The sequence below is a fragment of the Epinephelus lanceolatus genome, chromosome 19, assembly GCF_041903045.1.
Source record: "Epinephelus lanceolatus isolate andai-2023 chromosome 19, ASM4190304v1, whole genome shotgun sequence".
Classification (NCBI taxonomy): Eukaryota; Metazoa; Chordata; class Actinopteri; order Perciformes; family Serranidae; genus Epinephelus; species Epinephelus lanceolatus.
In genome coordinates, this window is record NC_135752.1 from 40,760,497 (window position 1) to 40,788,083 (window position 27,587).

A 27,587-nucleotide genomic window follows, 5' to 3' on the forward strand; every position below is an offset into this window, starting at 1 on the left:
CATCCAAGATTTTATGTCATTAATACAGAGTTATAGTGAATTAATGCTGCAAGGATCTGATGGTTTCAAAGGGAGGTATAACTGGGAATCATCTGCATAACAGTGATAAGACATATTGTATTTCCTTAGTATAGAGCCTAATGGAAGCATGTATAGTGAAAATATAATTGGGCCTAAAATGGAGCCTTGGGGAACACCATAAACACACAAATAAAATATGCTACAACATGTTAATTATCTGAGTTTGTCTCTGTGAGTGAAACATTTCACATGACCACACACAGTCATCTGATCCATCATTAATATAAAAGTATTGATTAGTTCAGGTGTACATGGTGAAGCTGAGATCAACACTGAATATGAGATTAAATTCAACTTTAATGTCACTGCAAAGAGTCCATGTACTGAGATAATGAAATATTAAACAATATATACAATACCGTAAAACTTACTAAATGCCCAGACCCTTTCACAGCCCGGTGTGGCTACACGTTTAGACAAATAAAGGCCTGTCTCAATTAGAGGCCTGGTCTGGCTGCCAGCAGTTCTTGTTGACAAAAGTTCTTTGGATGTATAAACCACATTTTTTGGCTACCTACTTGAGCTAATGTTGGTTATCTGTTTAGATCACACATGCAAGCATACATATTTAATTTTTGTCAGTATGGAGATGCTACACATCGTTAGCTTGGCTGAGTTCATTTCACTGAAACCATGAGCGCCAAGGATGACTAAATTCTTTCAGATTTACCAGCATGATGAAAAAACAAGTGGTGACTCCCTACGTTTCCTCTGTTGCTGTCATAAAGTCAGAATATGTGTCCGTTCCTGGATCACCCTGTACGTTATTCATGTTCCTCCAGTCTGTAAGTGTCCTCAGATCAAAAGGGGTTTCATAAAAATATTAAATATTGTTTAAAGAGGATAAAGTTTTGTTGTGTCGGATGCCGAAATCCTTGAGTGCCGTCAAACAAGCGTTGTGATACAACACATAATTAAAACATTCAGACTGGTTCATATAAACAGTTTGATTGTATTTCCTGATCTTTGCTGAGCAACAGTTTTGTGTGAAAGGAATTAACTTTAGGCCTGTAACAAATACAGGCCTGTTGACTTCAGTGATAAGCAAATCAAAGCTACTAATAGAAGTTTTACGGTATATAGAATTCACAGTCAGAGGGAGATATGAATATGGATAAGATATGAACATGTGCAGCAGTTACAGTCAGCAAAATAAACAGTGCAGGTAGAAGTGATGACATCACAGGTACAGTATAAACACAGTGTATAAACTTTATGTGAGATATAAAATACATACAACACCAATTCCAACCCGGTCCAAAGACGAGATATTTAATGTTCAGACTAATAAACTTCATTCTGAACTCGATGCGACACGGTGGAGCAGTGGTTAGCATTGTTGCCTCACAGCAAGACGGTTCCTGGTTTGAACCCTCTGTGGGGGAGCCCCTCTGTGAGGAGTTTGGACTGACACAAAGTGGTCTGACCAGTCCTTCAGTTCAAAGCCAGCATCTGTACAGTCATCATCATATTCAGGCTAAATATCATATTCCACCACTGAGGAGATCGTTCAGACACACAGGATCGGACACATTTACACACTTCATCTCAAACTGCAGATCTGATGAGACATTACGTCACACGGTGATTGAACGAGACCTTGTCTTGTATCTCCAACGTCTTGTGAAGTGTCTCAGTTCCACCTTCATCTGTTCAAACCCATTCACGACCTTCTGACACTGATCAGCTGACTGTCTGATGGAGTCTCTTAACTTCTGATCCTCTTCAGGAGTCGCAGTCACTCTGAAGACACTCACAATGAGCACTAACAGATCACGCATTACTGCCATCACTGCTACTGCCACACCCAAAACTTCTCCACTTGTCTCGGCCAGCTCAGACACTTCTGTAAGCATCCTCTGAAAGTCCACCATGTCTGACAGAGTGACTGCAGCCTGAACTTTCATAGATGTTGTCTTCAGCTCTTCACATGTCATCTTTATTTCTTCCAGGTTGATCTTCAGCGATTCAACAATCTCCATGAATTCTTTCCCCAGCTCTTCGACTTTATGTACACTTTTGTTCTCTTCTTTTTTTTTTGTTAAATTTGCCTCGACAACAACAGCACCACCACCAACAGCAGCAGCAGCAGCAGCACCACCACCAACAGCAGCAGCAGCAGCAGCAGCAGCACCACCACCAGCAGCAGCAGCTAGTCCTGCCAATAAGCTCGCCCCCCCAGTGAACGGAGCTGCAAGGATCATGAGTCCGAGTACTCCTCCTACTCCTCCAACAAAAGCTCCTGCTCTTCTCTGTTCATCTGTCTTCTCCTGCATCTTTTTCACTTCATCAACGATCTTGTGAAACTCTCCTACAATCTGTCTCATCCTTGGTTCACTGACGTCAAACGCTGAGATGAATGAAGCTGCATGTCTCATAAGATTCTTTGTTGATTTAGAAAAATTAAGGTCTAGTTCTAGACTCTTGCTTCTTCTTATTGCTGCCATTTTCAGGAGCTTCCTGCAGACTGAACGTGCTCACAGGTTTTCCTCTGCAGAATCTGTCGATCGAGTTGTTAACAGTGTTTTAGTCCACTCTGTGATCAGCTGATCAGGACGGCTCTGAGGAGACAGGAGGAGACAAGTGAGCCTTTTGGCACATTTACAGTGATGTTGATCAATGTCCCTGAAAATCAATAAATTAAAAAAAGGACAAAAACCAGTGTTAAACATTGATGAAGAAAATCAACAAAACATTTTTGGGCAACGACCTTAAATTTGATATATGTTCAAATGTTCGCTGTTTTGAATTTTCATAGACTACAAAGTTATAAATTTTACTCTTCAATCTTGAATTTACATTTATTTCTGTATTTCTGTGTCTGTATGTTAATGAGGTGGGAGGTCCTACCTCTGTTTTTATTTCAGCATTTGTTTATTCTTGTATTAATTTATTTTTGTATTCATTTGCTTATTTACATCTTTATTCATCTATATGTCTGTCATTTCTCGTCCTCCAGACGATATCTCCACAGTGGCTGAACGGATTCTTACCAGTTTATAAAGAGGCACACATGCTGAAACTCATTCCTGGTTCTTGGATGCTGACTCTGACACTCGGTTGGAGCGAAGCCATCAGTAATGCTGTTGGTTCGACCAGTAATTCCTCTGGTATGACAAGTCAAAACTTAACAACAGACAGCAGGGAGGAAACAAACACAAGTGCGTGAAAATAAAGGAGATGTTTGCGGACACTATGAAAAATGTGCACCATCACAGTTTCCCCAGTTTACAGCATCAATCACTTGAACTCCGGCTAAATCAGACTTTAACACTGGAAGGTGACGGAGTCATCTCAAACCAGAGCACACGCACCTCACCTGCTCCTCCACCCTGTTCACCCTGAGAATCAAACCTCAGCTCACAAGAACCAGCTGTCAGAAGTACAACGTTACACCAGCAGCACATTAAAGTCAGTGTAAAATCCTTTAAACAACAAAGACAACATGACACCATCTGACAACCAGCTCCACCTACCAGGTGAAAGACGCTGCAGCGTTCAGGTGTGACGCAGCGGGGTGAACATTTCCTGGAGCAGTGAGGAGCAGGGCGGAGCCAGAGGAAACGTTTGTGTCAACACCTGCTGGTTCAGCTGACTCCTTTTCTTATTTTGGTTTTGCCTTGATATGACAGTGTTAGGAGTGACAGAGAGGGGGGGGGGTGACATGCTGCAAAGGGCTGGAATCTAAATCACAGCTGCTGCAGCACAGACACTGCCTTTGTACATGGGACGCCCGCTGTACCCACTGGGCCACTGTGTGCCTTGGATGACTTGTTATGTTACAGTACAGAGGTGCAGCGGTGGAGGAAGTACTCCAATCTGTCAAATCAGTCAAACAGCTGAATAACACTGATCATCTTGTTACAGCACAATGTTCTGCTGGGAAACTCTTGGCTCCTGCATTCATGTGGATACACTTGACGCTGGAGTCTGGTACTGGATCGTTGGCAATGGATCCTTTGAGACCTGTTGGTTGTGAGGTGGGGTACTGGCACATCCCACGGATGCTCCATCAGATTGGGATCTGGGGATTTTGGAGGCCAGGTTGATGCTTCACTCTTCGTCATGTTCCCTGGGCAGTTTCTGAGCATTGTTTGTAGTGAGGCATGGTGCATGTTCTGCTGGGGGGGACTTGGTCCACAGGTGTGTCTGGATGAGTGACGTTTTTCAGGTAGCATCCACATGAATGCCAGGACCAAAGGTTTCCCAGCTGAGCATGGCGTTGTAACGAGATGGTCAGTATTGTTCATGTCATCAGTCAGTGGTGTTAATGTTCTGGCCGATCATTCTGACCATCACACATTAGCTCATAGGTTGTGATATCATGCTAACAGACTGAGGCTAAAGCTAAAAAGTTTGCTACTTAGATCTTGATATCCTGCTAAAAGGCTGCCACCAAAGCTAAGGGGTCATGGTGTTGTGCTAATGCACTGAGGCTAAGGCTAACAGCTTGTGATATCGTGCTAACAGGCTGAGGAGTCTTTTAAGAGATTTTCATGGTCATTGAGGATGTACCAGGAGACAGTTAAGAGGGTTTGGTGAATACTGAGGTCTCTTAGGAGGTCAAAGTGGTCACTGCAGAGGTTCTGGAGTAATTAAGGAGTTCTGATGGGCAGAAAGGAGGTTCTAGAAGAGGTTTTCATGGTCATTGGAGAGGTTCTAGAGTTCATTTAGATGGTTCAAGTGGTCAATGAAGAGGTTCTGTCGAAATGTAAGAACTTTGATGGACAGAGGCTCTAGAGGTCTTTTAGGAGGTTCTAGTGAATACTGAGGAAATTCTAGTGGTCTTTTAGAACATTCAAGTGGTTGCTGAACAGGTTCTGTCGTAGTTTAGGAGTTTTGATGGCCAGGAAGGAGGTTCTAGGGGACCTTTAAGAGGTTTTACTGAATACTGAGAAAATTCTTGAAGTTATTTAGGAGATTAAAGTGGTCACTGAAGAGGTTCTATGGTAATTTAGGAGTTTTGGTGGCCAGAAAGGAGGTTCTAAAAGAGGTTTTCATGGTCACTGGGGAGGTTCTAGAGAAATTTAAGAACTGTGATGGACAGACAAGAGGCTCTAGGTGTCTTTCAGGAGATTTTTATGGTCATTGGGGATGTTCTAGTGAATACCGAGGCAATTCTAGAGGATTTTTAGGGGGTTAAAGTGGTCACTGAAGAGGTTCTGGAGTAATTAAGGAGTTTTGATAGTTACTGGTGAGTATCTAGGGTCCTTGAAGAGGTTTCAATGGGCACTAGGGAGGTTCTTTACTAATTTAGGAGTTTCAGTGGGCAGAAAGGTTATAGAAGTCCTTCAAAAGGTTCTAGTGGTCATTGAGGAGGTTCTGTCATAATTTAAGAGTGTATGTTGTCATTGAAGAGTTTCAAGGGGACCTACTGGAGATTTTTGGGGTTGTTCAGGTAACTGAGGTGGATTGATGAATCTGTTGGGGGGGGGGGGTCATTTAGGGGATTCTAGAGGACCTTTAGGAGGTTCTCAGGAGCCCTTAAGTAACTGACAAGATCATTATCGACCAGGCCCAGCTGTTCTACTGAAGTCAGGGAGAACTGAACAACAGTGTCAAAATTCTGGGTTCCCTTTGAGGCGACTGAGGTCGTCTTCTTTACATCTGATCTGTGAACTCAGAGGTTTTAGAACCGCTGGGTGAAGTTCTCCTGACAGTGTGGAGGAACAGTCAAACAACTGTTAGACCTCGTGTCGGAGAATAAAACGATAAAGTTTTATAATATTGCTCCATCACAGCTTCTTTGGCAGCTTCCAGAGGAACAATTAAATCTGTTCCTTGTTACAGAACATAAAGTTCTGAGACACTGGATTTAGTCCGGCTTCACTGAGTGAAGTTGATTTCCAGAGAATTTCATCAGGAGAACCGCCCGTAAACCTCAACTGGACGAGACAGAGACAGAGACAGAGACAAATGGGGGTCGATGAGATGTTGTGTTTTACCTTTAAAGATTAGCTCGTAGATCTCGTCCTCGCTGAGGTCACTGTGTATGTCCACCCTGAAGCCCAGCTTGCTGAGGGTGCGGTGGAGTCTCTTGGCGTCTCCTCCCCAGCCTCACGGACCAGCACTGCCCTCCTCTGAAGCATCGTCCTCCTTCTCTGTCTTCTCCTTCTTCTTCTTCTTCTTCTTCCTCTGGCGTCAGACTCTAACATTCTGCCATCTGCAGCATGGATGATAAACTCTGTTAATCTGCCGTCACACCTGTCTGACCATATTTGGACGTTCCTCTGCAGGCAGGTACAAGAAGAGGGATCAGTGTTGTGTGTGTTTATGTCACAGTGTTATGTAACCTTATCTCATTTCTCAGAAACAACTCTGTACAGTCTCTCTGCCGTCCACCTCAGGTGTGTCCTCCTCAGCTGTGTCCTCCTCAGCTGTGTCCTCCTCAGGTGTGTCCTCCTCAGGTGTTTGTTTTTATGATCCAGATAAAAAGCAGTGTTATCGTGGTCATGACTAATTTCAGGGAAGAAACAAAATGATCTCATGTCCAACATTTATCAGCGCTGATCCTTCACCTTAACAACACCCTCAGTTAGGCTCACACCTGACTGTCAGCTGTGTTTATTCAAACTGATAAATGACTCAGCTGGAAACTACGGTGGCCAACATGGCCAAACTACAACAGCCCAAAATATGCCCATCTGCAGAAACGTGCTGCAGCTTCAGAGAGGCACGAGAATGTAAAACAAATAAGACTGAAATAGAGACTAAACAAATACGTTTAAGACAACACGGTCCTCCACTGCCTACACTGGTATGTTTGCTTATTGTGATGTCATTTCCTGAAGTATCTTCAAATGCTTCACATCTCTAAAATCTAAAACAACCTGAGCTCAGAGGTTATGGAAGTCAATAAACCATAATATTTAATAAAAGTATTGAAATTGTGTCATTTATTATAATAATGATGTAAAAACTGGACGTTTGTCCATCAGATTTTACAAAATAAAAACACAAAACATTTTGATCCAAAACATTAAAAATGTAGAAACATAAACAAAATATTTCTTCACACTCCGTAAGTTATTTGAACTCTTTTCATTATTTAGTTTTTGAGATACGATCATTTTTATGAGCAGAGTAGTAATAGTTTCATCAGTCGTTCCTCTGGCGCCACCGTGTGTTTTTGCGCCACACATAACGATGTCATCATGAGTGTACAACACGATGACAGGCAGTGTTGGGCAGTAACGTGTTACGGTAATAATATAACATTTTCCAGTAACGAGTAGTGTAACTAATTACTAATGAATTGTCAGTAATAATATCAGTTACCCCAAAAACCAAACAACTTGTTACAACCTAACTTTACATCTTACTTACTTACTTAGGCCTGTGACTCCAAGAAGGACCATAGGCCACTGACAATATTTCTCCACCTCGTCCTGTTCTAACTTTACATCAGCAGACACATTTTAGTGATCGCCATGCTGCACACACGCGTCATAAAGCGGTGAGCTAGTTGGAAACACTAACCTTAGCAGCTGGAAATATCTGATTTGGTCGGGAGGAAAGATGTTAACAAAACTGCTGCTGCAGGAAGTCGGACTAAAGCGGAATTTATACTTCTGTGTTGAATCGACACTGGAGCTATGGCGTAGGCGCTTCATCGACATGGTGCCTACACCGTAACCTACGCCGTGTACTGACGAGCACCTCCCCAGAAATGTAACTCCACGTCACAGTGACGGCATTCTTGGAACCCATTGGCTGTATCGCCGTCCAGTAGACAGCGATACAGCCTCTGGGGGCAGACCCCCGATTTTTTGGCATTTCGGTTTGATTTGGGCGGAGGAGGCGAATTTCCGTTTCCGACTTCGGTTGATATATAAGTAAATATGCTGAACCATTGCAATTCAGAGTTTGCAGTGACGCCAATTATGTTCCGCCTCGTTAGTTCACCGCATGGACCGTTTAACCTGGCAACAACGGCAGCCAGCTCAAACGTGATTGGTCAATATCACACGGACTACAAACCGGAAATCGGGGCTTTTCCGCTCTTCTTCCAGAGGCAAGATCTCCGGGGTTTGTGTACAGACTCTACATTCACTGAATGTAGAGTCTGTAGAGACTACAGTGACGCAGACCTCCTGTCTGTCTCTGTGAGCTGAAACCATTTCCCTCAGTGGAAACAAAGCTTTGATTTACTTTAATTTCACAGATAAGAAACAATAAATAGTGAAGACAATAAAGCCTCCACACACTGTGTGTGATTTATCCTGCCTGAAATATGAGCAGAGCAAATCTCTGCTAGCTGCTAGGCTAATTTATACAATGTAAAATGCCATAGGGTTGTGCTAATAACGTTAGCATGTTGTATTTGTGTCTCTATTAAGCCATGTTTAATGTGTGTTTAATGTGTGTTTGTGTGTGTGTGAACTCCGCTTGTGTGTTCGACCAATGCACATTAGCTGCTACCACAGCAACATCAGTTAGGTAACGTAACCATGGCATACGGGCGGAGTTAATTCATGTCAATGAATGTTTTGTTTGTCTAATAAAGTCTCGTTCTGTGTTTAGTTGAACTTGAAAATCCTCGGAGGAGTCCAATGTTCAGTTTTTACGAAAATTCTGTTTTAATAGTTTTAAGCCTAGTTTTTGCTTGCAAAAATTAGCATTAGCATTATCACAGATAACCATAGCTGTGAGTGCAACCAAGCTAGTCACTAGCATTTTTATCATTAAGTATTTAGTACCGTTTATTTTAATTTTTAATGTCATTTGGACGTGTGTCACAGCTCTGCCTGCCCAGTCTGTAGCTTTCTATTCACCGCGGTTTTCCCATCTCAGTTCACCTGTTCCTCATCACTCTGTCAGTACCTCAGCCTCACAGACACTCTCTGCTAGATAGTTCTTCACCGCTCATGTAAGACTCTCCAGCACTTTATTTGGGACTGATTTCCTGTGCTTGTGTCTGACCTGCCTGCTTCCTTTGAATCCCAGTACATCAGCCTTCTGTCTCCGCCCTCAAGATCTTCTTCTGCGTCCTTGTTCCCTGTTTGCCGTCACCACCTGATGACAACGCTGCAGTGCGAGTCTTCACATCTGCTTACCTCTGATCTCCAGCGGTCCAGAGACTTTCACCGTGTCACCACACTAGTGTGCGCACAATCCTGTGAGTTCTTACCTGCTGGCTTCTCGACCCTTTGCCTGGCCTTCTTCTTCTTGGTTCTTCTCTGGTTCCAGATCTTCAACCTCCATGACTACGTCTCCTGGCTGCTCCTCCATGGTGCCGTTACCTGTTACTGAACTGAACTGTGTGCGTTTGGGTTGATGTCACTGACCACTCTTCTGCTTTTTAGCGCAGTTCAGCCTGCAGGATGTCAGAGACTTTGTGGAGAAACTTTGCTGCTGTGTTGAAGAACAATCAAACGAAGAGTGTGTGCGAGGCTGGAGTTCATATACTGGCTGTGTGTTACCAGGAACAGGTGAACTGAGTTGCCTTGATGAGGTAGCGTAACTAAAACTGAGACAGGAAACCAGGCTGAATGGAAAACTACTGACAATATGTTTATTAATACTCCGACTGTTTGAGTGACGCTTCAGTTTCCTGCCTCCGATCAATGAAGTTTATTTTATCACAGCTGTGTGGTTTATGACACAACAGACACATTTCAGCTCGGTCATCACTCAGGCAGCGAATCAGAACTCAGTGAATATTTATTAACACAGAAGAAGCAGAAAAAAACCCACTCAGAACTAACAGGTGAAAAACAAACAAACCCCGGTGCCACACCTCGTTTCATTACAACAAGTCGATCGTTCATAAAAACTAGAAAAAGTGAAAGTTTGCAAAAACACAGCGTCTGACGGAGTTAGAGATGCAGTCAAATATTGACCAATTATATTCTCGCTAATATAAAACGTGCTGATAAAAAAAGTTTAAAAAAGAGAGGGCGTATTTACAGCGTTAAAAAAGAGGTACGAATCACTTTGTGTTTCTTCTGATTGGATGAAGTGAATCCTGCTCCTCACAGCTGATTGGCTCTTCTGAGAGAGAACGGCTGTGAGAGAGCTAAGGCACTGTGGGAGCTCCCTGCTGACTGGTGAGCGGAGGTAGGAGGAGGGACCAGGAAGGGCGGAGGAGGGGGTGAACACCTGGAGGGGGCGGTGTGGGGTGAGGAGGTGGGGGTGTCGCGGCTCAGAGGGAGCGCGGTCCGGTGAGGTTTGGTGGTGAGGGACAGCGGCTGCAGCTGCTCGCCATATGGCGACGTGTGTCCGCTGTAGGAGGAGTGTGTGTGCTCGGTGTGCGTCGGCGCTGGGGCGGCGGGCGAGGCCAGCGCAGTGGTGGGCGTCGCCGGGGAGTCCAGGGAGGATGCGGGGCTGGCCTGGGACAGGTGTGTGTGCGTCAGGTGGGAGATGGTGTGTGGCTGTGACAGGTGGGGGCGGGGCTGTGTGTGCGCAGTCTGTGGGGGCGGAGCGTGTGTGTGAGGCGTCTCCTCAGGTGGTACACAAGGTCTCTTCAGCTGAGGGGGGAGGTCCTCCGCAGGATCTGACCACAAACACACAAACACACTCGTCATCCTTCAGCTGTTACGTGAAATAAATAAATAAATAAACAAATAAATAAATAATAAATAAGAGGCGAAGGACCAGCAACGTTTTTCACTTCTTCATTCTTCTCAACATGAACCACATCTGAGCTGAGTTTTACTTTGTTGTTACACTTTACAAAGAACAACAAAACAAAGAAAAATAAAACAATACAAAGATAAACATTATCAATTATTTTCATTATTGATGAACTGTGAATAAAATATAATAGATAGATAATAGTGAGAAATCAAATCAAATCACCTTCAGTTTATGAAAAGACTTCAGGCCCGTCTGTACGTATCCAGATATCTTTGTGAACACATTTTCCTCTACGTTTGGGCCTCTCGTCCACGCAAACAGAGTCTGAGGTACTGTAATTTTTTAAAAACGCCCTCCAAGGCAGGATTTATACTTCTGCATTGAATCTACGGCGCAGCCTGACGTGCAGCTCCCCAGAGATGTAACTCCACAGTGTCACAGTGACGCAGACCTCCTGTCTGTCTCTGTGAGCTGAAACCATTTCCCTCAGTGGAAACAAAGCTTTGATTTACTTTAATTTCACAGATAAGAAACAATAAATTGTGAAGACAATAAAGCCTCCACACACTGTGTGTGATTTATCCTGGCTGAAATATGAGCAGAGGAAATCTCAACACTTTCCGTTTCTGTTTCAAAATAAAAGTCCCCTGACAACATTTCTGTGAACAGAATCCCTTCATTTGTTAATGCAGCTTTTATTGTGAAATATTTGCAGGATCATGTTGTTGATGATGCAGCAGCTGTGCGCAGCAGCAACACTGTCTGTGTGAACGTCTGGAGTCGTTTTAGTGTTCCGATAGAGTTTTTATAAAACCAGACAGACACAGATTTTTTTTTGTTTTCTTAAACGGAGGGGAAAATATCTGTTTATAAAAATATCTGGATACAAACAGACAGGACCTGGAACCAACAATGAAATTCATCCATCTAAAACCAGCAGGAGAGAACTCAACCCAGGACAACATGCATTTATTTATTGTGTGACTGACAGCAGCGTCATCTTACCTTCGAACTGACTTTCACTCTTCACCCTCTTCCTCTTCTTCTTCTTGCCCTGCAGACACACACACAGACAGACGTGTGATATGAGCCGATGATGTCAGCGTGCTGACGTGATCATGTGACACAGATCAGCTGGACTCACGTAGTTGTCTCTGGCCGACCAGCCCGGGTACAGTTTGGAGTGCAGGAGTCTCTCTTTCCGAGCCAGTTCGTAATATTTGGCCTGTTGGTCTTTGGACAGCGAGTGCCACTGTGGACGGGAGACAGACAGACAGACACGGCCGAGATGTCACGTGCACGCTCATCATTCAACTTTCATTAAATAACAACTGGAGCGCACAGACAAACTTTCAGCTTTGACTTTTTGTAATGTTTAAATTAAATATTTATCCATAAACTTTGACTTCATCCTCTGATTTTTCAGCCTTATTCTTGAAATATTACAACTTGATTCTCAAATTATTTCAACTTATATTTAGTCATTTTTTCCTCTGTATTGTAGAAATATTGTTACTTTTTAACATTGTTGACCTAAAATATTCTGACTTTATTCTCAATTATTAACAAAATATTACCACTTTATTATTGAAACATTATAAATTTATACATTAAAACCTTCTCAGTTTCTTTTTTAAGCTTCCTTCTAATAATTTTACAACTTAATGAACAAAACATTACGACTTTGTTTGATAACTTTCAACTCCTTCTCTTAATACAAAAACTTTTTTATTGAAAATCTTCAACCCAATTCTAAAAATGATATGATTTTATTATGAAATTATTTGTACTTTTTTTCTCATACAATTTTTAATTAATTGTCAAAGTATAACGTTTCTTTAGGATTATTTTGCTTGAGAATATTATGACTTTATTGAAGAAAATATATCAAAATATTGACGATTTAATATATTCAATATACTATATTCTCTAAATATAATGACTTATACTCTATTTTCAACTTTATCTCAAAATATTGTGACTTAATTTTTGAAATATTATGATTAGATTCTCAGTGTTGTGACTTTTTTTTATCTTGAGTAATTTTTTTTTCTCAACATTTTGAGAGTTTATCATGGAAATTTTGCTTTTTCCAGGACATTTTTAACATTTAACTCAAACTATTACAGTTTTAATCTCAACTCAATCTCAACTTTAATTTTTTTTTTAATTCGTAATATTAAGACTTCATACTACATACAAATATAATAACTTTGTCTCATACATTTTCTGCTTTATACCCATAATATAACAACATTTTTTACTAAGCACTATGACTCCTAACTCTCTGATTATTTTTTTTTTTAGATTTTTTTTTTATTGTGAATGGTAAACTCTACTGTCAAAATATTACAACTTTATTATCAAATTATTATTTTTTGTTGTTGTAAATTTTCAATTCTGTTCTCAAAATATTACGACTTGATTCTCAGTGTATCAGGACATTTTTGTGGGAATGTTTTCCTCAAATATTAGGACTCCGTTTTAGAAATATTAGGACTTTTTCCAGGACATTTTCAACTTATACTCGAAATATTACGATTTCATTCTGAAAATATATTCACTAAATGTCATCCATTTATACTTAAAATTAAATACCTTTCGTACATTTTCAGCTTTATTGTCATAATATTACAACTTTATTTACAAACATTTCTAATTTTAAAACCTTTTATCAAAATATTATGACTTTATTATGAAATTATTCTCACTTTTCCTGTCATTTATTTGCACCTTTTTTCTTAAAATATATTAAAAAAAACTTTTCTGGAAACCTTTTCCTTAAAATATTGTGACTATTGTAGATTAAAAAAAATACTGTCACATCTTCCAGGACATTTTCAACTTTATACTCAAAATATTATGATTTTATTCTCAATTATTATCAATTCATGCTCAAAATATACTGACTTTTATTCTCATAATATTACAACTTTATTAACGAAACATTCATTTCAATTTAAACTCTATCGTCAAAATACCACGACTTTAGTATCAAATTATTGGTACTGTACATTTTGAGTTAATTCTTGACATATCAGGAGTTTCTAATAAATTGAACAGGTCAAAGCCGCAGAGCAACGGGCTGACAGACGGGCTGACAGACGTACCCTCTGTCCAAGGATCTGGTTGATGGTGGCGCTCTCCTTCACTTTGCACTGTGCGACCACTTTGGGCCGCTCCTCCCTCATGTACAACATGAAAGCATTCAGCGGCTTCTTGATATGAGGCCTTTTCTCTTCTTCTTTCTCCTGCGGGACGTCAGCCACTGACCTCCTGCACCAACAAAGAAGAACATGTCACCACGGTGTTTACGACACAGTCATTAAAACATTCACACGCGCAACAGTTAAACGTGTGTGTGTGTGGTGAGGCGTCGGTACCCCGGCTGGCTGCTGCCTCCAGGCTCCTCCTTCACTGCTGTGGGGACGATGGCCGGGTGGGGGATGGACGACTGGGGGGTCGACACCAATCGTGGAGAGAAGTTGCCCGACACCAGGCTGTCGATCAGACACGCATCAAACATTCAGTTAAACCTCGTCAAAATAAGTCAACTTCATATTCACCAACGCTGAATGCAACATTTCACAATAAATAAAATCAACAGTAAAACTTCATCAGAGAAGTTTTTATTCTCCACAATGTTCAACAAGAGCTTCACAGGGAAAACACAAACATATTTAACATGAAAATCATAGAAATTATTTTCATTATCAATCTGAATTCTAATCAGTTCATCGTTTAGTCCAAATGGATGTCAGTGCCAAATTTGAATAATTCCCTCAATGTGTTGCTGAGATATCATGTTCACAAGAATGAGACAGATGAGTCAGTGACCTTTGACCACCAAAATCATATCAGTTCATGGTTAGGTCTTCGTGGACGTTTGTGTCAAATTTGAGAAAACTCCCTCAAGGTGTTCTTGTGTTCACCAGAACGAGACAGACAACCTGTAAAACACGATGTCTCCGCCCACGGCTAACTCCAACACGGAGGCTTAAAGACGACCCCGACCTTACGAGGGGTTGGACAGGTGAAGACAACACTCACCTGGACGCGTTCACAGCCAGAGCAGCAGGTGAGAAGCCTCCCGCGATGGGATACATCGTCTGTCCCTGCCTGCATGGAGACAATCAGACGGTCAAACGTCCCGCGGACTTTTCTAACAGTCACATGTGTTTACGTAGACAGCGTGTTCTACTCACAGCCACCCCAGAGGGTGAGGGATCTGAGCCACGCCTCCAGGAGACACCGGGTAGCAGGGCGTCCTCGACATACCTGTAGGTGAGATTCACACACAGTTACAGTCATCAGTGTGTGATTACCTGCTCAGGTGTATCTGGTGTGAGACTCACCTGCGTCAGGGGAGAAGCCAGGTGAGGCCCTCTGAGGGGAGAAGGCCTCCGGGCTGTAGGACAGCAGCGGGTGGAGGTGGGTCATGTGAGGGTGCTGCACCACCGGCACGCTGTTAGACTGACGACACACACACACACACACACACACACACACACACACACACACACACACACACACACACACAGAGCAGGTGGTTTAATGGGGACGCAGTGATGTCATGTGTCCACCAGGTGGCAGCATTTCTCCTCTGAGTAACAGCAGCTGTGAGCATCCAATAACACCACCTCCACCCTCAGAGACAGCAACACATCAGGTACAGTCAGTCTGGTTTCCTGTATTAGTTGGTTCCCTCACAGAGACGTCAACTGTCTATAATAACAATTAATAACTTATTTATATATCACTCTACAAACACAGTTACAATGAGCTGTACAATAAAACTAAACACACTGAAAACACAAAGATTATAAAACAAACTAGTGAATGCAATCTCTGTGGAAATTGCGGGTGTGAATGCGCAATGCTGAAGCTTCCCCTCAATGCACCCTTTAAATGTTGAATAATACTATTAATGTATGGCTGATGTGGAATATTATAAGGTTTTTTGACACTGCAATGCTGGCTGGAGTGTGTAAGAAGAGGGTGAGGAAGTAGGAATAGTTTAAATAGTGTGAACAGGTTTAATAATACAGAAACACGCATTCACACCCAATAACATCATCAAATGTCATCTGGTAAAAGATAAAATAAGGAAGGCCAAAGCTAAAATTAAGATAACAAATGTGAAATAACATCAACAAGAGTTATTAAATAGATCAGATCAGATAAAATCAAGATACGCTTTCTGACAGAAGTACGTTTTTAGGAGGGACTTAAACGAAGACTGACACAGTCACACAAACTTTTTTTTATTTTGAGAGCTACCTCCCCTCCACATGAATACATGTTGATTATATATTTTATTTTGTTGGGTGCACTTTAACGTCACTTGAGTGATGCCGTCAGGACTGAGGCGCTTGGCGTTGAACCGCACCCTCTGGTGTCACAATGCTTAGTGAGGAATCTCTGTGTTGGTTCAGGAAACATTTAGAGTTTAAAGACATGACGATGTTACTGAAGGTTTTATGTGACACAAGTAGTTAAGTTGCAGATAAAGTGCGTCTTTTAAGGAAGTAAAAATCTTCCAGGAAGTCCCCGTTTGACGGGAAATCATGATTAACTGATAACATTCAGCTCTGTTCATTTCTTCTCTTCAGGAGTCACGAGACATTGATCAGTCTGATCAGATCAGGAGCTGATTATTATTATCTGAACCTAAATGTGTGAGCTGGGAGGAAGTGAAGGAGCTGGATTATGCAGACAAAGGTCTCCTGCAGGGGAAATACTTGAAGCAATGTCACCACGTCTGCACAGCAGGTACAGTATTGACAGAGGCTCCTTCACATGGATGTAAATACAGAATTATACCAACAGTGATCTCCTGCAGTCATCAGTGGGACACTGGTTTTCAAAGGGTAAGAACCAAAAGCAGCTCCACAAACACCTTCAGCTGCAGCGTCACCATTCAGTGACACAGGCAGGATATAACAGCTCGTGTGACGCGTCTCTAACTGGACAGAGCAGGTTTTGTTCTGGTTGTGATGGTGAGGTGAGTTCCTCTGAGGCAGCTGCATGACAGCAGACACGCTTGGCTGAAAATCAGATATCTGATGAGATGAAGGGAACTGACTCGAGATAAGAACAGTTCACACATTTAGATCAAACTGTGTTCAGGTGCTGAATATCAACTCCTATCTGTATGACAGCACGGTGGTGCAGTGGTTAGCATTGTTGCCTCACAGCAAGAGGGTTCATGGTTCGAGCTCTTCTGTGTGAAGCTTGCATGTTCTCCCTGTGTCAGTGTGGGTTTCGTTCAGGTGCTCCGGTTTCCTCCCACAGTCCACAGAGCTGCAGGTTTACTGGTGATCAAAACTGTACGTAGGTGTGAATGTGAGTGTGTGTGTGTCTTACCAGGTGTGTCGGAGCAGCAGAGTCTCGTAACGCTGCTCTTCCTGGGACATCGAGCAGAGGCCACTGGAACGGCAGGTACTGTGGACACAGACACAGAGAGGGACAGAGGGTCAACCAGCCGAAACTTAAAGTATCACCCTGTGGTTGTATGACTCCGCCCAACAGTCCACCCTGTGGCTGTATGACTCCGCCCACCAGTCCAGTGTCTCTGACAGTCTCCATCCATGTCAGTGAAAACATGGATGCTTCACACACAGAAGATCTATACAATCAGCACAGTTTCAAGATTAGAGTCACCAATTCAGTATCTGACCAAATGTCTCCCCCTCTGTTCCTGAGATATGACGTTAAAACATGATGATGTCACAGTCAAGCTGACCTTTGACCTTTTGACCTTCATTATTTTATCCTGTTAGACATTTGTGTCAAGTTTGGTCAGAATTAGTGTCTGAATTCTTCAGTTATGGACAAAAGCATGATTTGTGAGGTCACAGTGACCTTTGACCACCAACTTCTGATCAGTTCATTGTTGAGTCCAAGTGGACATTTGTGCCAAATTTGATAACTTCCTTAAGGTGTTCTTGAGACACTGCATTCATGGAAATGCGACAGATAAGGTCACTCTGACCTTGACCTTTAATCTTCAACCACAAAATTCTGATCAATTTATCGTTGAGCCTACAGGAACGGTTGTGCCAAATTTGAAGAAATTCCCTCAAGGTGTTCTTAAATATCACATTCACGAGAATGAGACAGATGCAAGGTCACAGTGACCTGTGGGGGGGGGGGGGGGGCGGGGTTCAATGAATTAGAATTGTTTTGAATTGAACGTCTTCGGCTGTGAACTGTGGTTTTATTTTCAGTCCAGCCTCACGTCAGGAGCAAACATGCGAGTGTGCAGGATGCTGTCGCCACACATCATTACCTTCGATAACGGGTGAGATAACATCGTGTAACGCTGCCCATCTCCCGCATGTTTACATTGTTTCTGCTGAACAGGACTCACACTCCCAGAACATACTGACATGAGCAGGAACACACGACTCACACAGGACAGGAAGGAGTCACAGATAACAGCTCTGCTGTGTCGTGGCTGAAAAGGACATCACAATCAAGACGTTAAACTTGAAGAGTGTGTGTGAGCACGCTCAGAGGGCTCAAATTAAAAGGGAAAGTTCAGATATTTTGAAGTGAGGTTTTATTCAGCAATGTGTCTCCACTATTTAAAGCTACCAAAGATCTGGCACCGTGTCAAGGTGATCACCCCGCCGAAGCCAAACAAGCTGCCTGATGACCCCAGAGGATACCGGCCCATCTCCTTGTGCATTACATACAAGCTCCTAGAACGTCTCATCCTGGCACATCTCAACCCAGTGATCGACCCCAAGCTGCCCAAAAAACAAGTGGTAGGTCGACAACAGACCAGGTGACTCTCCTGAGCTAAGACACAGAAGACAGCTACTAGGCGGGAGAGAAGGCTGGCACCGTCTTCCTGCACCTCACAGCTGCACACGACACTGTCTGGCTGCGTGGCCTAAATATGAAGCATCTAGAGACCATCCAAAGACAAGCACATGGTGAGCTTCATTATGGAGATACTGAGCAACCGCAGCTTTTGGCTATTCACCAGCAACGGCCAAAGCCGCAGGGTGAGACAGCTCAATAACGGTGTCCCGCAGGGCTCAGTGCTGGCACCTCCACTGTTCAACATCTTTGTCTACAACCTACCTGCAATGCAATCAAGGAAGTACGGCCACACAGATGACCTGGCCATTCTACTCAGCAGTAGAAGAGGGCTTCTCTGAAGACATGAACATCCTGTCTTCGTACCTGAAGAACTGGTGCCTCAAGCTCAGTGTTGAGAAGACCGTAACATCAACGTTCCACCTCAACAAGGAAGAAGCGACCCACGAACTAAACATCATGATCGACAGCGTCAGGCTGCAGTTCCAGCCCTTCCCCACATATCTGGGTGTGAAGCTCGACACAACACTGTCATTTAAACAACACCTGGTCAGCGTCAAGGCAAAGACGCCCACCTGTGCTGCACTGATACGCCGTCTAGCTGGTACCACGTGGGGAGCCATGATGAAGACATGGTGCATTTCCATCAAGGGCTTGGTGTTTTCAGACGCCAGTACCATGCTCCAGTCAAGAGGCTGGACACCACGCCCAACACTGCTCTACGGACAGTCTGCTCATGCCTACGAGCCACCTAAACAAACTAACTTCCTGTCCTCACCGCTATTGCTCCAGCAGAGGTCAGATGAGAACCAGCCATTGTTCGAAAGGCACAGACGAGTGAATCCACCTCCTCCACAAGATCTCTATGGAGACACCACAGTGCTCGCTTCTCGAGTTCTGGCGCCACTTTGCCACACACGCCCAAGAACTTCTCCGTACGACACCACCTGCCACGCCGAGCTGCGCATCTACTCCTTCTCCAGAGTCGGTCCAAAAGCCAGGGCGCCCACATTCAAGCAGGTAGCGGTGGAGTCTCGCCGACTGCAGTCCTGTTTTTACTTTACATATCTGCTTTATTTTACGGTTTCATGTTCATCAGGCTGTGACTTTATTTACATTAATCTGTAGAGTAATACCTGATGATTTACAGACCAAAATAAATTATATACTCGTTTTTAAGTCCAACCAGGAGAAGTTCCAGCTGGTAGTAATCTGTAATCCTCACAGCTGGACGCCACTTTACCCTCCTGACTCTGACACACTGGACCTTTACATAGACACACCGACTGCTAAAGAGGGAAACAATAAATGCTTGAAGTCGACAAAACAAGGCACCAAACAGCCGCCATGTTGACTGATTAACTACGACTGATCATATTTTCCCTCGTAATTCCTCTTATTCAGCTTCAGACGACAAAACACACACTCATCACATCTCAACACATCTGCCTCTGTGAAGCCTCGTCCCGTCCCCCACTCTGAGACACTAACTGGATCCAGCTGTTGGAAATACCAGAGAAACCACACACACACACACACACACACACACACTCAGAGTCTATTACTGAGGGAAGCATAAAGTCAGAGTGTGACTACAGGGGGAGAGCTGTTAGGCCCACTGCTGTTCACTGAGCTCATGTTGAAGACAAAGAAACACCAACAAACAGCAGAGCAGGGCTGCAGCTAGCCATTCTTTCAGTAATCGAGTATTCTATTGATTATTCTGGTGATTAATCGAGTAATCGGATGAGAAATACTGCGTGTTTTTATTAAATTACTTTGGCAGTATTCAAGGAGAAAATAAGGAAAGTCTCTAAAATGAGAGAATGAGCAACAGATTGGTTTCCTTTAATTAAAGTTCGAGCAGAGTCACACAAATGACTGATTTCACACGCACTCACGCTACAGCACCATTTCTCACGCTGCCAAAATTAACCAGTGTTGGGCACGAATTTAACAGCATTCTCAGGAGCGTTGTGGTGACGTCACTACTTTCTGAGTCAAACAGCTTCTCAGTAGTGACGTTAATGAATTGACTGAGTAGCGCAGCAGCGTCTGCAAAAGTTACAAACTCTTATTTTCCAGGAAAAACTGAAACTTTTTTTCTGCTGAGGTCTGGATAAAAGTCGGGATATTAAAACTGAGGATAAGTCATGTGACTGACGCCAGCGCCACACCGAGGCATGTGGACGACAGGGCTGCCACTAGAGTTGTGCCTGGTGACTAATTTCTCTGTTCACTAAACGATAATTTTAATTAAGACTTGTCGACGAGTCTAAAAAAGGAAAACACTCAGAAAACAGTCAAAAGTTATCACAATTTATTGTTAAGTGTTTGAAACATTGTCCCAAACATACTGTGCGCATTCAGAGCCCTTTGAAGCCTTTAATCACAGTCTTCAACAACCATGTTGGATTTTAAATGCTGCTGAAGTACGAGACACTTTGTGCCGTGCAGTATGATATGGATTAATCGTTTATATGGTTAATCACGCACATCTCTAGCTGCTACCCGTCCTGTATAATATGGGATCATCCTATATTAGAAAACCAAATGTCCTGTCCCTCACTGAGTCAATACAGGACGCAGTTTGTCCCGTGTTTCTGTGCACACAATACTCTACTGCATAAATGAGAAATATTCAACTGAACAAGTTTCATGAGACACAGCAGAGAAATAAGTTTTTTAGTAATTGAATTATTCGAGAAGGAAGGAGGAATCGTTTCTGCCCAAGCAGAGAGAATACTCACACTAACACTGTGTTCCCACCTCCTGAGACATCACTTAGCGTGGTGTGAGACATTCATCAGTTTGTGTGTTTGTGTGTGTGTGTGTGTGTGTGTGTGTGTACGTTGTTTCAGACAGGTTGTCCTCTCAGTATTTTAAGACTCTGGAGACAATGTGGAGTAAACAGAGGAATTGTGGGATTGTTCCGCCTGCTGGAAGGGACCAACTGTAACTAAACACACACACACACACACACACATACCACAGCTTATCTCCCCTCCGTCCATTCACTGCTGCTCAGCTGTGACACGTCTGTGCGGGGGTGATCACATGACCTGCACTCAACAAAGCTCTCTGACAGTCAGGTCTGTTTCCTCTTTACTGTGGCACAGTAACAGCACCCAGCTGGCTCTGATGTCTGGTCCCCAACCACTCAATTATTTTACAATCTGGATTAATATCAAGGTTTTTTCAGGGTATTTCTGCATTAACTATATTCCTGACGACATGACAAACTAGTAAATACACACACAGATATATATTATTATTAATTGAAGAACACAGAACTGTGGTAAAATAGTTTCAGCTTGTTTCAAATCGTCGGTAAAAACTAAAGAAAAATGATCTCTCATTTCTTCCGTTTGTGAACAACAACAGTAACTCAGGCGGAATTTATACTTCTGTGCTGAATTGACACCGTAGCCTGACGGCTAATTTATACAATGTAAAATGCCATAGACTTGTGCTAATAACGTTAGCATGTTGTGTTTGTGGGGAAAATGTGTCCAGATAAAGACAAGTGTTTGTCTGTGAATGCTGCGAGTTATAGTGAAGCTGATTTGTGTTTGAAACTGTCTCTATTAAGCCATGTTTAATGTGTGTTTACTGTGTGTTTAATGTGCGTTTCATGTGCATTTAATGTGTTTCATGTGCGTTTCATATGTGTTTGTGTGTTTCATGTGTTTACTGTGTGTTTACTGTGCGTTTCATGTGCGTTTAATGTGTTTCATGTGCGTTTAATGTGTGTTTCATGTGCGTTTAATGTGTTTAATGTGCGTTTAATGTGTGTTTACTGTGTTTAATGTGCGTTTCATGTGCGTTTAATGTGTGTTTCATGTGCGTTTAATGTGTTTAATGTGCGTTTAATGTGTGTTTACTGTGTTTAATGTGCGTTTCATGTGCGTTTCATGTGAGTTACATGTATTCATTGTGTTTCATGTGCGTTTCATATGTGTTTAATGTACGTTTAATGTGTTTCATGTGCATTTCATATGTGTTTAATGCGTGTTTAATGTGTGTTTAATGTGTTTCATGTGCGTTTAATGTGTTTCATGTGTTTCATATGTGTTTACTGCGTGTTTAATGCGTTTAATGTGTTTCATGTGCGTTTAATGTGCATTTAATGTGTTTCATGTGTGTTTAATGTGTTTCATGTGCGTTTAATGTGCGTTTAATGTGTTTCAAGTGCGTTTAATGTGCGTTTAATGTGTTTCAAGTGCGTTTCATATGTGTTTAATGTGTGTTTAATGTGTGTTTAATGTGGGTTTTGAATCAACTAAACTTTACAGCACTTCACAGAAACCCTGCTGCCAACTAGTGTTTAGGAGGTGTAACTGCAGAGTGACACAGACACACCACCACAGGCTCTGCCACACAAGAATAAATCCTGTTTCAGAGTGAGATTCAGATTCTGTCACAATATTAATATTTCAACTAAATCAAATCTACCTATAATTACACATTTTAAAAAATTTCCCCTGGGATCTATATATATATAAATCACCTCCAAACATCAGGCTGTTACGAGACATTCACATATATGTAGTCTTTTCTGTCGAGCTGTGAGCGTCACGACGGTGAGGGGAGGTGAGCAGCAGACGGGTCGTCTCCGTGCTGGCTCTGCTTCCTGCCTCACTTGCTGAGCACAGTAAACAGCCTGTATTATGGTTCAGGTAGCGTCCAACTGACGATGGCTTGTTTACGCTGAGCTGCGTTCAGACTGGCAGGGGCATCATCTCCTCCTCTTCCTCTGTCTCTCACCAACACTCCTAACACTCCTCCTGAGGAGGTCTGCACTGTGTGAAGAGGAGAAGCTGAGCTGTGTCCACTCGACATGTGTCAGAGGTATAATGAGACGACAGTGACAGAGGGGAGGACGCAGCTGAATACATCGGACGGACTTTGAAACAGGAAGTTTTACAGCTTCAGTCTTGTTTTTCATCCCAACAAGTCTCCAAACTGTCAGGAATCACATTTTGGATGAGGCATGTTGAAGTCGTGTTTATGTATAATTTACTTTATTATAAGCCCACAGTCAGATGTCAAGATCTGGAACCTAGAAACACTGAATGTGCCCACCCAAGAAAAACTCTTTAAAACACATTGTCAGATGGGTGAGTAACGATTAGGGCTGCCCCCGACTAAAAGTTTGCCTAGACAACCAATGGTCGTCCCTTCCTGCTGCGTTAGTGTGATGAAAAGCTGTTGTGTTTTACCAAAAACACAACAGCTTTCCCTCGAGCTGTTCTTGAGATATCACGTTCACATGAATGGGACAGACAACAGACAACCTGAGGACAGAACTGCAGGGTCTGCAGACTTACCGTCCTGGCACTTGGTGGCAGAGCTGCGTTGGCGAGGTAGGGACTGCAGAGGTTGCCCAGGTCCGGGATCATGAAGAAGGGGTATCCGACATATGGCGAGGGCTGGAAGAGACCGCCATCCTGCTGCTGCCTCCTCAGGGCTGAGGGACAAGGTCAACAGCAGAGTCACACTCACACAAACATCAGCTCATCGTCATGCTTTGACTGATCTAACACGGCAGCGTCGACACACTCCAGTGCAGCTGGTGGCAGTTCACCTTTAAAGTTGGTTTGAGAGTTGCCAATAAACTCAGAGAGGAAGAAGAAGAAGAACTAAAGTACTGTTGTATAAAGTTAAATAAAGTACTGTTGTAATAAATTTAAATAAAGACTTGTTATAATTAATAAATCACAGTGGACCCACTGGTGCTTCTATTTTGAAGCGTGCAGCTCGTCTCAGGCAGGATGTGATGATGTTTTTGCTGTGAACCTGAAGCATGCAGTCAACAGTTAGCTGTTAGCAGTTAGCACAAAGTCAAATTATTACAGCTACGCCTTCTTCACTGTGAGATGGAAACATGCAGCTCTCCTGTTCATACAATAATGTCTGACAGTCACACTGGTGCTCCATGGTGGAGAGTGTCATTACCTTCTTCAAACAGGTGAGTGTGTGAGGTCCTGCTCTGCAGATGTGGGTTTGTCCTGGGGCGCCTGTCGACCTGCGCACAAACACACACACACACAGGCACATAAACAAAGACACACCAGCACTACTACGGAGACACATCTGTGCCGATATTATTTGTGTGAACAGATCAACAGTCTGTGTGTTAATGTGTGTTAATGTGTGTATCTGTAAACATACAACAACTTCCACAAAACTTAAGATTTGTAAACTCAAAAAAACATTTTGCAAATATTAAATGGAACTGAAAATCTGCAAGCAAATTACAAAACAAAAAGATTCAGTGTGACTAAAATGAAAAACACAAACATAGAATTTGGAGCATGTTCTTTAGAAATCTTTTTTTTTTTTTTAAGAAAACGTTTTATTTAAAAATGGGCAGTAAAATAAACACATTACTTCATTGCACATGATGTGTCCAAGGATCGTCGGAAGTTTCTGGCTGTGATAAATGGTGTAATTTTGGCGATTCTTAAGAAACAGTATTCTTTTTGTTAAAACAACAGGTTTTCTTTAAAAATCAGCTGTAAAATAAATAAAATTTCCGTCAGAAATTTAAAAACCCAGTACAGTTTTCAGTTTCTGGCTGTGATAAATGGTGAAATTCACCATTCTTTTTGTTTAAAGAAAACAACTGTGGGTTTTCTTTAAATATATACATATATATAAATAAAAAACATGTTTTAAATAAGTTAGTAGATAGTTTTTAAATAAGATTTAGAAACCATGCCTTCCAAATCTGCAGGTGTTTTTATTTCTTCCCAACATTGAGCTGATATTTGTGAATCTTGTGGTTTTGTCGTTTACACACACACACACACACTAAGTCTCTTTTTTTTTTTTTTTAATTTTTGAAATTCGTTTGTGGATCTGGAGTCCCATTTTATTTTTGCACATTTATTTATTTTTTTGAGTTTACACAAAAAAACAACAGAGGTTTGGAAAGGCGTGTTTTCTTTAAAAATCAGTGGTAAAATAAATATAAAATAAACACATTACAGAAGTGTTCACATGATGTATCCAAGGACCATTGGAAGTTTGAAAATCAAACAATCATTTCTTTTTTACAGCTTGTAGCTGTAATAAATGGTGAAATTTGCCAATTTTTAAGGATAACAACCACAATTATTAATAGATTTTAAAATTTCCAACGGTCCTTGGACACATCATGTACAGTGAACACCTTTTACATGCTTATTTATTTTACTGCCAGTTTTTAAATAAAACATGTTCCTTTAAAAAAAAAAAAAAAAAAAAAGATTTTTAAAATAAACGTGACTCCCAAACCTGCGACTGTTTTTCCCAATAATTACAACTTTTGAACTGATATTTGTCAATCAAATTTTGATTTGTGAATCTTGGGGTTTTTCATTTTTCACACACTGAGTCTTTTAAATTTCTGTAATTTGTTTGTGGGTGTGCAATCCCACTTTATATTTGTAAATTAATTTCTTTTTGAGTTTACAATTTTTAAAAAAAAAAATAAATACAGCCATTTAAATTTCTATAAAACTGATCTGCAAATACACAAATTATAACAAATGGAAAACAATTTGTCTTTTTATTACCTGTGCGTACAGATCAACAATCTGTGTTTAAGTGTGTAATCTGTAAATATAAAACCAACCTCCACAACTACAAAAAAACATTTGTAAATTCCAAAGAATAATTTCAATAATAAATGGATAATAAATAAATAAAAACATGCAAATATAAAAAGATTTGCAAATTATGTAGAAATCAATTTGCGACTTCCACACAACAAAAAAATGCTTGTAAATTCCAAACATAAATAATAATTTCAATAATAAATGGATAAATGATAAATAAATTAATACTTCAAAAATAAATAAATGTGTAAATATGAAAGATTTGCAAATCGTGTAGAAATTAATTAGCAAGAACTTGTAAACTCACAAAAGAGCAAATATAAAAACAGCTGCCACTAAAAACAAAAAAACAAATATAAAACAACTCTGTAAATACACAGATATCAGTGTGAACACGTCAACAATCTGTGCGTAAATGATAAAGATATAAAACACATTGTGCCCCCCCCCCCGTTAATTAAAACACGACCCACAGGTAGTATTGAGCCCAATGAGCCTCCGTACCTGCGGACGGACACAAACAAGCTCCTCTGGACAGAAGTTGGTCTCAGTTAACTCACCTCCGAGTCTGAGCTGGACTCGGACTCGTTGACCAGAGAGGACTTGACATCGTCCAGGTCCCGTTCAGAGGACACGTTCCTCTTCTCCTCCTGCTCCCCCTCGTCTTTAAACGCGATCAGCTCATCGTTCGCTCCCAGGTCGTCTCCGTCCGCCCCGGTTAGCTGCGGCATGTCTGGACGTTAGCCGCGGCAGCTAGCATGAAAGGCTAACTCCTGTGTGCTAACAGCTAATGTTCGGCTAACGTTAGCCGCGTGATGAGCGCATCGCACGCAGCGTTAACGCAGAGTTCACTCAATGTTTTGTCTGTTGAGAGGAAAGAAAACTAGCTTAGAAACTAGCCGAGGAGCTAGCTAGCTCCCTGACGCGTCGGATTCCTGAGGAGTGAAGTTTCCACGGAGAAAAGAGTCGGTAAAAAGCGGCGCATCGGTAAAAACCAACTCTCCAGACGGTTAAAAGCGAAGTGCTGAGCGGAGAGCTGAGCGCTTCACCGCCGCGGACAGCACAGAGCGCACCGCAGAAAAGTTTAGTCCACATGAAAAAGTCGAGGCCCGCTGTGATTTCATCCCGACATCGGTGCTCCGCTCCGGAACTGGCTCCGCTCCCGTTAACGGCGGCTTTTAAATGGTCGTTTCCGCGTATCACGGAGGTTCTGCTGATTCAGAGAGTTGTGCGGAGCCGTGCGGGGCGGAGGCGTGGGAAAGTCACGGAGCTGCTCAAAGTGGAGTGGAAGGAAAAACACTGCGCGGCGGTCGGAACACTGGAAGAGGAGGAGGAGGAGGAGGAGGTCCCAACAGACCCCGGATCAGTTCAACAAAGCGCGCTCCTGTGTGACGTCAGCACCGGAGCAGCCCGCTGAACTGATCCCGGATCAGAGACAACAGGTTGATCCGTGTGTGTACAGAGAGGAAGAGGAGCAGAGAGGAGGAGAAGAGA

General features: G+C 42.3%; 1 protein-coding gene across 2 annotated transcripts; it reads right to left on the minus strand.

Annotated features, from left to right (window-relative positions):
* Positions 1–360: 360 nt before the first annotated feature.
* Positions 361–27,521, minus strand: LOC117269726 (transcription factor 7-like 2). 2 transcript variants are annotated; one of them, XM_078161875.1, is made up of 15 exons: positions 26,654–27,521; positions 24,448–24,517; positions 23,820–23,959; positions 17,026–17,103; positions 15,015–15,132; positions 14,865–14,937; positions 14,710–14,778; positions 14,043–14,159; positions 13,770–13,935; positions 11,804–11,911; positions 11,665–11,713; positions 6,375–10,576; positions 6,027–6,244; positions 3,075–3,207; positions 361–2,642 (listed from the first exon to the last, which is right to left on the minus strand). In XM_078161875.1, the coding sequence occupies exons 1-12, from the start codon at positions 26,822–26,824 to the stop codon at positions 10,056–10,058; spliced, it is 1,680 nt and encodes a 559-aa protein (XP_078018001.1). In that variant the 5' UTR covers positions 26,825–27,521; the 3' UTR covers positions 361–2,642; positions 3,075–3,207; positions 6,027–6,244; positions 6,375–10,055. The 2 variants fall into 2 exon arrangements, with proteins under 2 accessions (XP_078018001.1, XP_033502869.1); XM_033646978.2 differs by having other exon boundaries at positions 6,027–10,576.
* Positions 27,522–27,587: the final 66 nt, after the last annotated feature.